This window comes from Trichosurus vulpecula, chromosome 7 (genome assembly GCF_011100635.1).
Source record: "Trichosurus vulpecula isolate mTriVul1 chromosome 7, mTriVul1.pri, whole genome shotgun sequence".
Classification (NCBI taxonomy): domain Eukaryota; kingdom Metazoa; phylum Chordata; class Mammalia; order Diprotodontia; family Phalangeridae; genus Trichosurus; species Trichosurus vulpecula.
In genome coordinates, this window is record NC_050579.1 from 225,710,431 (window position 1) to 225,722,451 (window position 12,021).

The window sequence follows — 12,021 nt, forward strand, 5'->3', positions numbered from 1 at the left end:
CTACAACTGTTGAAAACTGAAATCAAGATTAGATGGAAATTAGTGCCAATTAAGCTTACTTTTCAGAAACTCAAGCAGTGAATTGTGAAGTGATAGTGATAAAGGGATATTTATTCTTTCTGACTCAAGGTATCATATTGCTGTTTTCAGGAGGAAAAAAAATATAATCTTTCCAATTACAGTTGTGTAATTAATTTTAATAGGTTTCAAAGAAGTTTTAGAGGCATTGAAAGCAGGACAAGAGAAGGCGTTCTTTTCCTAACACTCCACCTTTCCATATTACATGACATCTACTTCCCATCATATTTTGTTATGTACAGAACTGCAGCAGCTTTTGTTTCCTGTGTAGGCATTTTACTGTTGATCTTGTCATGTAAGTCAGAGACATGGTAGAAAAAAATCTGCTACTTCTAAAGGAAATGAGTGATAATTGCCAGGTCATTGGGAGAAACAAAATAAAAATGTAATATCACTGTTTTCAGTGACACATGGGCCACATTTGTATTGAGGAAAGTATCACTGTGAAAAAAAATGACACAGACACAAAAGGTTAGGATTACTTCTCCATTTTTTCTGCTCTTGAGACTTGTACCACTGAAGAAATGAACTACCATTTCTGCAAATGGGTGTTCTCATTATTTGAGGCAAACGATGCTGAGAAATGTTGTCTTATCACAGATGGTGAACCATTAAAGGCCCTAATACTAAAGAAGGAAGAAGACATGAGACACTTTAAAGGAGTTTTGTGTAGCTTATACCACTGCTGTGCTATATTAGTATTGTTTGTATAACTGTGAAATAAAGAAAGCAGCACTATAGTGCTGAGTTAAAACAAAACAAAACAAAACAAAACAAAAAAAAATACCAATTAATCACAGGTTAGGACATATACATTCCATTGTTACAGGGAGCCTCAAGTTGCAAAACCTCATTTTAAGGGGTTTACTTAAATGCAGGGCATTAAGCAAATTTAATGATATGTTATGGTTCATCTGAACTCGTCAAATGGCCCCAAGCAGCGATAATCAACTTTTCAATGTCAGACTCATTCACACCACGAAGAATCCTGAAATAACCATTCTCTCCCCATGACTTTCCCCAGGAATTGGCAGCAATCTGCAGAAAAACAGAAGTGGAAAAATCCAGGTAGATTATTTGTGATCTGCTATAATCCTGTGTATAAAAATCAGAGCACTTAAATCTAATTGGTTGGTTAGAAAAAATAGCTCTTACAAAATTAAGTATTTCTAAAGCATCATGTCTACTAACATTTTCACCATTCGTAGTGTTATTCATTTGGACTCCAACTATAGCCTCCATTTTAATAATGTGGTAGGGTCATCTAGTAGCAGGCATTTTCTCTATTCCCCAATTTTTATTCACCTACGTATTTTGCCCAACTGTAGTGAGTATACACATACATATATGTATGTATGTATGTATATATATATATATATGCCCATATTAAATGGTTTAGATGATGTTAAATGAAAAAACAGAATAGCTAGTCAGCCTTATTTTGCAAATAGTAAAATGAAGATGTATCCCTTGGCCAAGGTCATAAAAAATCCTAAATTAGTTATTCTCTTCCCTGGATTTTCCTTATGGATTAGGCACATCATGGAAAACCAAGACTAGATGGAGTCTGGGCTTGCTAAGTACCAATCCTTTGCTCTACCGACCAGATCACTATGTACTGAACAGCAGAAGGTTAGGGAAATTATATTTTCAAAATCTCTTTATCATATTTGTACTCTTTATAATATTTGTACTCTTTCCTCTCAGGGTAAGGTCTGACTAATTCAGACCATAGTTCTAAAGTGATATTTCAAGTATTGAATGAACATACAATTACCTAGAAATAAGACAGTAGCAAAGTCCGTGACTACAATTTTAAATTATATGATCCTTTAGATTTCTAATCATCTAAGAACATCAGGAAATGCAGAAGAGCTAAGTATTAAAAGCAAATTAACATAGAACAGAAGAAATAAGGAAGGAGACAAGAATTTTACTAGACCAATAATTCTAGGATCCATATTTTCACAAATTTGAGGACTCCCTCAACTAATCAACTAGGAAAGTCTCAAAAGATTTTAGAAGGGAAATAATTTGAGTAAAATTCTAAAATGTGACACAGGTTTTGAAGGCTGCTGAAGTTCATTACCATTAGAAACAGGCCCTTAAACATAGGTAAAAAAAGGAGTAAAGTTAGTGAAAAACTTGTATTTGGACAAAATGTTTTTTTTTTAAGTATGTGGCAGATTAAGAGGAAAAGATCTTTAAAATCATTAAATTGCAATTGTGTTGCTTTGCATCAGTAAATTACATGAAAATTCTCTGTTGAATTTCCTTTTTATACTTCATTTTTTTCAATTATGTGTAAAAACAATTTTAACATCCATTTTTTTTAATATTCAGTTCCAAGTTCTCTCCTTTAATCCTTCCCTAACCACTCATTGAGAAGGCAATCAATTTGATATGTTATACATGCAAAACATATTTCCACATTGGCCATGAAGTGAAAGAAAACATAAATAGCCACAAAAAAGGACAACAAAGAAAAAAATTTTTAAAAAAGTGTACTTTAATCTGCCTTCAGACTATATCAGTTCTTTCTCTAGAGCTGAACAGCAGTTGTTATTCTTAGTCTTTCAGAACTGTCTTAGATCATTTTATTGCTGAGAATAGCTACGTCTTTCACAGTTGATAATACAATATTGTTATTAATGTGTACAATGTTAACCTGTTTCTGCTCAATTCACTTTGCATCAGTTCATATAAGTATTTCCAGGTTTTTCTAAAACCATTCTGCTAGTCATTTCATATAGCACAATAATATTCCATCAGAATCATATACCACAATTTGTTCAGCCATTCCTCATCTGATGGGCATCCATCCCCTCAATTTCCAATTCTTTGACACCACAAAAAGAGTTGCTATAAATATTTTTGTACATATACATACTGTTCCATTTCTTGGATGTCCATTTATTTCTCTGCTTTCTAGTGTTTTTAATAGGAATTAATGTTGCATTTTGTCAAAAGATTTATTTTTGTTTTCTTATGGATATGTTTAGTGATGCTGATAGTTGTCATATTAGACCGCCCCTGAATTACTGGTATAAATCTCACCTGGCGATGGTGCATGATTTTGGTTGTATGTATGTGATATATTGCTATCATATCCTTCCTATTATTTAATTTAAAAATTTTTGCAATAATAATGATTAATAAAGTAGTTCTATAGTTTACTTTCACTCTTTTATGCTTCCTGGTTTAGGTATAAGCACCATATTTGTGTTGTAAAAGGAATTTTGTGGGTCTTTTTTGCCTTCTTTTCCAAATTGTTTATATCATATTGAAGCTTATGGTCCTTTAAATGTTTGACAGAATTCATTTGTGAATCCATCTCATTCTGGATTTTTTCTAGGGAGCTCATTGATGGCCTCTTCAATTTATTTTTCTATGATAGGGTTATTTAAGTATTCTATCTCCTCTTCAGTTAATCTGAGAAATTTATATTGTGTAAATATTCATCCATTTCACTTAGATTGTGGGATTTTTTGACAAACAAGTGACCAAAATAGCTCCTAATAACTGTTTTAATTTCATGTTCAATGCTATTTTATTTACCATTTTAATTTTTGATACTGATAATTTGGTTCTCTTCTTTCTTTTGTAGATAAAATTATCCAATAATTTATCTAATTTATTATTTTTCATAAAACCAGCTACTAGATTTATTTATTAGTTTAATGGTTTTCTTGCTTCAATTTCATTAACTTCATCCTTGATTTTCAGGATTTCCAATTTGTTGTTGAATTGGGAAAATTTAATTTGTCTTTTTCTAATCTTTTTCCTTGCATACCAATTTACTTATCTGCACTTTGTCTATTATCGATGTAAATATTTAGAGATACAATTTTTACCCTAAGTACTGCTTTGACTGCATTTTACAATTTTCACATGTGCTGTCATGATTGTCCTTCTCTTTAATGAAATTGTTGATTGATTTTATGATTAGTTCCTTGACTTACTTATTCTTTAGGATTAGATTATTTAGTTTCCAATTAGTTTTTAATCTATGTTTCCAAGGTCCTTTATTGAATGTTTTTGTTGTTGTTGTTGTTGATCTGAAAAAGGATACATTTGATATTTTTGCTTTTATGCATTTGTTTGTGAATTTTTGATGCCCTAATACATTGTCAATTTTGCGTAGACACTCAGTGAGAAAAAAACATATTCTTTTTTATTTCCATTCAATTTTGTCCAGATATCTATCCTATGTACCTTTGCTAAAATTCTATTCATCTTCTTAATTTCTTTCTTGTTTTTTTTTTCGATATTAGTCTATTTCTGAGAAGGGAAAGCTGAAGTTCCCCATTATTTTAGTCTTACTCCCTCTTTGATCTTATAATTCATTTATTTTTTTTCTTTAAGAATTTGGATGTAAGACCATTTGAAGCATTTATTTTTAATATGGCTATTACTTCATTCTTTTAATATTGATATTAATTCATTGTCTGTGGTACCTTTTAGACCTATTTTTGCTTTGTCTGATGTCATAATTTGTACTTCAGCTTTTTGGGGGGCAGGGGGAATTCAGCTAAAGCATAAAAGATTATGTTCCAGTGAATTACCTTTACTATGTATGTATCTCACTGCTTCAAGTATTGTTTTTCAGTTTTTTTAAACAACATTGTTGGATTCTGGTTGCTAATCAGCTCAGCTATCCACTTCCATTTTATGGGAGAGCTTTTGCATTCACAACTATGATTACTAACTTTGTATTTCCCTCCATCCTATTCCCCTGTTTATTATTTTCTCTCTCTCTCCTTTCAACCTGTCCTTCCTCAAAAAATGTTTTGTGTCTGACCATCTCCCCTAATCTTCTTTATCTTCTATTAGCCCTGCCCCTTTCTAATATCTCTCACCTCTCCTATTGCTATGTAGGCAAGAGAGATTTCTATACCCAATCGAGTGTGTACATCATTCCCTCTCTAACACCTTAGCTTTAAAGGGCCATGGTCTTCCATTTCACCCTGGGCTATCTCTAGTTGTCCTCATGGATATCTGGCCACTGGACCGAGATGGCTCTGGAGGAGAAAGTGAAACTGGTGATTTTTCACAGCTCTCCCTCATGCAAATCGAAGTCAATTGCAAGTCATGCATTATCTTCCTGACCTCATCATGGTCCTCTTCAAGAAAAAGGACAAATGACACAACCATGAGCCACTTCCAATGAGAGTAAAGTTCAAGCATTGTCTACCACTCCCCCATTTCCCCTCTACTGTAAAAGCTCTTTTACACCTCTTTTATGTGAGGAAATTTACCACATTCTGCCTCTTTCCCTTTTCCAAGTGGATTCCTCTTTCTCATCCCCTAAGTTTATTTTTTTTAGATAATCATCCCATCATAATCAACTCACACTTGTGCCCTCTGTCTATATACACGCCTTCTAATGCCCTAATAAATAAGGAAAAAAAAAGTGAGTTACAAGTATCATCTTCCCATGTGTAAAGATATTAACATCATTGAATCTTTTATGATTTCTCTTTCTTGTTTACCTTTTTTATGCTTCTCTTGAATCTTGTACTTCAGAGTCAAATTTTCTATTCAGCTCTGAACCTTTCATCAGTAACGTTTGAAAGTCCACTATTTCATTAAATATCTACTTTTCACCCCTGACTAATTATACTCAGCTTTGTTCGGTAGGTAATTCTTGGTTATAATTCTAACTACTCTCCCTTCCAGAATACCACATTTCAAGTCCTCTGACCCTTTAATGTAAAAAAATGTCAAATCTTGTTACCTTGACTATGGATTTATCATATTTGAATTGTTTCCTTCTGGTTGCTTGCATTATTTTCTCCTTGGCCTGGGCTCTCTGGAATTTGGCTACAATATCCCCAGGAGTTTTCACTTTGGGATCTCTTTCAGGAGGTGATTAGTGAATTCTTTCAATTTCTACTTTACACTCTAGGTCTAGGATATCAGGGAAGTTTTCATTGATAATTTCTTGATATGTAATGTCCAAACTCTTTCTTTGATGATGGCTTTTAGTTAGTCCAATAATTCTCAAATTATCTCTCCTCGATTTATTTTCAAGCTCAGTTGTTTTTAGTAATGAGCTATTTCATATTTTCTCCTATTTTTCATTCATCTGATTTTATTTTATTGTTTCTTGATGTCTTATGAAATCATTAGCTTTGACTTGCCCATTTCTAATATTTAAGGAATTGATTCTTTTTATAAAAGGACTCTTTATTGCACTTTATATCTGGTAGTATGTCAGGGCTTTTTAAAATCCTACTATTCAAGTACAAACATTTATATTTACAAAGTATTTACAATTTCAACCTTGTTCTTGTATGTTTTAAAACACAACAGCTATCCAATTACATTGTGGTTTGTTTTTAGGACAATGTTTTTATTTCTTAAAAGAAAAAAAAACATTCTGCCTTGAGACACAGCACTTGGAACAGGCACTTGGATGTAGGCAATGTGCTTCCCCACTGAACATTTTGCAACACTATATATTCTGAATGAAAACAAATGTCTCTTAGAGAATAACTCAATAACCAGTTTCAATTGTGGCTGAAGTAAAATCTCAGAATGATTTTGCTGCCATGCTCCTGAATACATCCTTGAATATCACAATAAGAGAAGCCTGTTTTGCATGGTGATACAGAATTTAGCTAATAGTAGCAGTCTGAAACTTCATAGACAACTTCTGAATTATTGTGTTTATTCAGCTTTTGTGCCTCCTTTTCCATTTTACCGGTTCTACTTTTTAATGAGTCCTTCTCTTCAGCAAATTTTTGAACGCCTTTTTTTTTCTATTTTGCCAATTCTGCTTTTAAGGTCTCTTCTCTTCAGAGGATTTTTGAGCCTCGTTTTACCATTTGGCCTTTCTGTTTCTTAGGATGTTATTTTTTTCATTTTATATGTGTGTGTATATATGTGTGCCTCCTTTACCAAGTTGTTGACTCCTTTTTCATGATTTTATTGTACCCTTCTCATTTCTTTTTCCTAATTTTTTCCTCTACCTCTCTTATTTGACTTTGAAAATTCCTTTTGAGCTCTTTCAGGAATTTTTTTTTTCTTTAGCATGAGACCAATTCACATTTTTTCTTTAAGGCTTTGCAGATAGCTGTTTGATGTTGTTGTTGTTGTTGTTTTGAGTTTTTGTTTTGATATTTCCTTTCACCGTAATAATTTTCTAAGGTTCTTTTTTGGTAGTTCACTCATCTTCCAGTCTATTTCTTGACTGTATGTTGAAATTGGACTCTTCTGTTAGGGCTTATGGAAGACTGTCCCAGGTCTCAGGTTTTTTGAGCTACTATTTTCAGAGCTATTTCTAGGGGTCTTTTAGTTTTCAGTTCTCTCAAATTGCTATGATCTAAGGAGAGGTATGGTCACTGCTCACCTTGTCTTTGTTCTTATCTATTAGTCAACACAAGCATATTTTTCCATTTTACTCACTTTTAGGGCAGGATTCCAAAGTGTCTAGAAGAGATTTACCAACTCACATATCTATCAACAGTCCAGTAATGTGTCTGGTTTTTTTTTTCCCATATTTTCTTCAATATTTGTCATTTTCCTTTTTGCCAGCTTTGCCAATCTGATGTTTGTGAGATGGGATTGCTTTAACTTTCATTTCTTCATTTTTTTAGAGATTTGGAGAATTTTTCCATATTATTATTGCTATCATAGACTTCTTCATTAGAAAACTATTCAAATGTCATAAACTCACTCTCTATACATAGATTTAACAGTTAATATCTTTCTTGATACTTTAATTGGTTTATGATGTCATCCTTTACGTTAAAGACATGTATCCATTTATCTCTAAGTCATGTATCAATTTAGAGTTTCTTATGGCATATGGTTTAAGATATTGCTGTATACCTAATTTCTGTGAGATTCTCATCTAATTTTTTTTCCAGAATTTTTGTTAAATTGTGAGTTCTCCCCCTAAGAACAAGTATCTTTGGCTTTATAAAATATGAGGTTATTTTTATTTCCTTCTATATGTAATCTACTTAATTTGTTCAAATGATCAACCAATTTCTTAACTAATTACAAAAGATTTTCATGGTTAGAGCTTTGCAGTAGTTTGAGAGCTGGTAATACTAGACCGCTATCATTCCAACCTTCTTGCTATTTCTCTTAAGATTCTTAGGATTTTGTTCTTCTAGGAGAATTTTGCTATTTCTTCTAGAACTATAATATAATCCTTTGGTAACTTGGCATGACATTGAGTAGGTAAATTAACTTAGGTAACATTAGCATTTCATTATATTGACTCAGTCTACTCCAGAGCAATTAAATTTTTCCATTTTTATTTGTGAGCCTTATTTTTTAAGGATTTTCATAAAGATTTTTATAAGTTGTATTTATCTAGTTTGCACAGAGGATAGAGTGCCGGGCCTGAAGTCAGGAAGACTAACCTCCTGAGTTCACATCTGGCCTCAGACACTTACTGCTGTGTGATCCTACACAAGATACTTAACCTTGTTTTTCTTAGGTTTTCATCTGCAAAAATGAGTTGGAGAATGATAAATAGTCAACTATTTCAATATCTCTGCCAAGAAAACCCCCAAAATGAGTTAACAATAACAAAATATGACTTTGTGGGTGAAATATTTGAAACATTCTGCAGTTATTTAAAAAGGAATATCTTTTTTCCAGCTTTTCCTACTGGTGTTGGCATTACAGAGAAATGTTGATGATTTGTGTAGAATTATTTTATTATCCTGCAACTTTGCTAAAGTAACTAATTGTTCAGCTCTCTGAGGATCTCTAAATGAACCATCATATCTGCAGGAATAATTTAGTTTCCTCTATGTCTATTCTTAACGACTTAATTACTTGTTCTTGTCATTATACAATTAGTACTTCTAGTATTGTATCAAATAGCAATAATGATGATGGACATTCTTGTTTTATCCTAGAACATACTGGACAATTATGTGGTTCATACCCACTACATTTAATACATTTTAATTTTACGTAGATACTTTGTATTTGTTATATGTGTTATATTAAGAAACCTTTTTTTTTTGTTTTCTAGTGTCTTAAATAGAAGAATAGATATCCTTCTAAAAGCTTTTTTCTGCATCTGTTGCATTTTTTGTTAGTGTTCTCAATATTAAGATGAAGTGTTATGTTGATAGCTTTCTTGATATTGAAACAATCTAGCATTCCTGGTTTAAATTCGACCTGCTCATACTCCATACAATATGTATGATATGTTGTTATAATCTCCTTGCTAACACTTTTAAAGGTTTTATGACAATATTTATTAGAGATATTGGTCTGCAGTTTTCTTTTTTTCTCGTTTAATTCTCTCTAATTTAAGTAATGACCATATTTATGCCATAGAAGGAATGTGGTAGTGCCCTTTCATTTTCTAATTTTCAAAGTTTATGCAATAATGAAATTAATTTGTTCTTTGAAAATCAATAAACTTTATTTGCAAATACACAAGATCTCAGGTTAGTTGTTGTTGTGGTTGTTTTGTTTGAGCATATGTTTAATGCTGCAATGAATTTCTTCTCAGATTTTTTAAGTCCTCTGTTTATTACTGTTAACCTGACTATTTTAAACTTTTCCAAATATCAATCCATTTCATTTATGCTGCTAGTTTTATTGACATATACATGGATCACATAGGTTTTTGTTGTAAAAAATAATTATCATTATTATTGTGAATTCAAATTTTTAACTTCCCATACTGGGTAATTTGATTTGCCCCTTTAAAAATCAATCTATTTTTTTTAAATCTCTTACTATTATTTTTAAAAGATCCCAGTTTTTTAAATAATTTCTTTTTAGTTTTCTTTATCTCTTCTTTGATTTTAAAGATTTCTAATTGATCATTCAATTTTTAAAAAATGTTTTAGTTTCCTAGGTTTTACTTTTTGTTCAGTTTGCTGATTTGTACTTTCTCATTTTTGTTGGTGAATTCATTTAGAATGAACATCCCCAAATTTGAAATGTTGTCTCATTGTTGTCACTGTCTACCATCTCTATGACATATTCTTTGACACATAAATTCTTTAGGAATAAATTGTTTTATTTATTTATTTAGAAATGTATTTATTTATTTATTATCCATTTAATTTTTAACTATTCTCCAATGGTTCTTTAACAAAAATAATCATATTTCATTTTAGTAAGTGCAAATTCTTGTTATCCTTTTCTGCAATTGTTTGAAAGTTTTCCATGATCTGATACATGCTCAGTTTTTAATAAATATTCCATTAAAAGCTGGTAATTTCTCTCCCTATTTAATAATAATCACTTGAGGCCTGTGATATCTAACTTTTCTGAAAATCAATTTAAATCTTTAATTTCTTTCTTTTTTATTATATCTACTTGGGTCTTAAAGGTGATACATTGATGACCATCATTATTATAGTTTTATGGTATATTTCTTCCTGGAGTGCGTTTAACTTTTCCTCTAACTATTTAGATGCTGTGTGATTAAGTGCGTATATGTATGACATTTATATTCATTGTTTATGGTTTCTTTCAGCAAAATGTAGTTTCCTCTATATACACTTTAATCAAAAGGGTTTTTCCTGTTACCTTATTTGAAATAATGATGACAATAGCTGCTTTTTTAACTTGAGCTGAAACATAATAGATTTTGTTCCCAGCCCCTTATTTTAATTCTACATGTCTTTATATTTCTTTTAAACAATATATGGTTGGATTTTATGTTTAAATTTATTGTTATCCTCTTCCATTTTGTGAGTGAATTAATACCATTCATATTAATACTTATGTGTTTATTTCCTGCCATCTTATTCTTATATTCTTTTCCTTCTCTTTTTTACCCATTCCCTCATTATAAAAAGAAGTTGATAGTGAATTAAGAATTTGTTCAGCACCAGTGATATAGGTTTGATGAAATATGCTCTTATTTTTCCTTGATGCAGATCCCAGTTCCAAGTTCTTAGGCTTTATTTCTTTCTCTGTAATTCTTTCTTCATACAGTTCACTCTGTGGCTAGAGATTTGTTTTGTTTTTTGTTTATTTTGTGGTGGGGGGGGCGTCTGATTAATTTCACTCTTAATTTACTCTCCCTCTCATTGCCTCCTCTTCCCTCCCCACTTTTGCCGCTATTTCCTTTCAACAAAATATACCCTTAACATTACTTCCAGAAAGGTGCTTTTTAAAAGAAATTGTTAAGATTCTATTAGTTTTTTTTGTATTTTTATAATAAATTTTACTTTTAATGAACAGAAATTCATTTACTTTCTCTTTTATCTCCCACAGCACTGGGGAAAAGGAAAACAAAATCATTGAAATAAATATGTATAATTAAGAAAAAAAATTTCCCTAATTAGGCCATGCCAGAGAAATATATGCCTCATTCTGTATACCTTGAGTCCATTACATCTTTTCCAGTAGAAGAATAGCATGCTTCACAAATGTTCCTCTAGACTCATGGATGGTCTTTTCATTTATCAGAGTTCTTACAGCTTTCAAAGTTGGTTTTCCTTACAATGCCATTGGTGTTTTTTTTTTAAATTATTGTCCTGCTTTTACTCATTTTTTCTCTCCATCTGTTTAACAAGTGTTCAAAAGTATTGATTTTGATAGTATTTATTTATAGTACAAGATATTCTTTTACTTCTTCCAATTTTACTCTGTATCAATTTATATGACTTCCATTGCCTCTTTGAAATAATTTATTATTTTATTTCCCCCAAAAAAATAAATACAAAAGATTACTTGGAAGATTCTAAGTCTTTTTCACTCTGTTTCATAACTATGAATTTTATAGAACATAATGGTGGTGGAAGTGGGGAGCACTGGAGAAGACCAGGGAAGGGGGAGAGCATACATTTATTAAATGTCTACTATATGCCATGCCATGCACTGTGTATTTATATATTTTTGTGTCTATATATACACATGTATATATTTATATGTATGTATATACATTTATAAATTTGTACATTTATAATCTGCATTTGCAAATATTTCAATGAAAATTTTTAC

General features: G+C 31.3%; 1 protein-coding gene across 1 annotated transcript in view; it reads right to left on the reverse strand.

The window, feature by feature from the left end:
- Positions 1 to 872: 872 nt before the first annotated feature.
- TINAG (tubulointerstitial nephritis antigen) overlaps positions 873 to 12,021 on the reverse strand; it is a 202,887-nt gene continuing 191,738 nt past the window's right edge. The window contains exon 11 of the mRNA XM_036769096.1: positions 873 to 1,116. Coding sequence (XP_036624991.1) covers positions 982 to 1,116 — 135 coding nt within the window. The 3' untranslated portion in view covers positions 873 to 981. The remainder of the gene's footprint in view (positions 1,117 to 12,021) is intronic.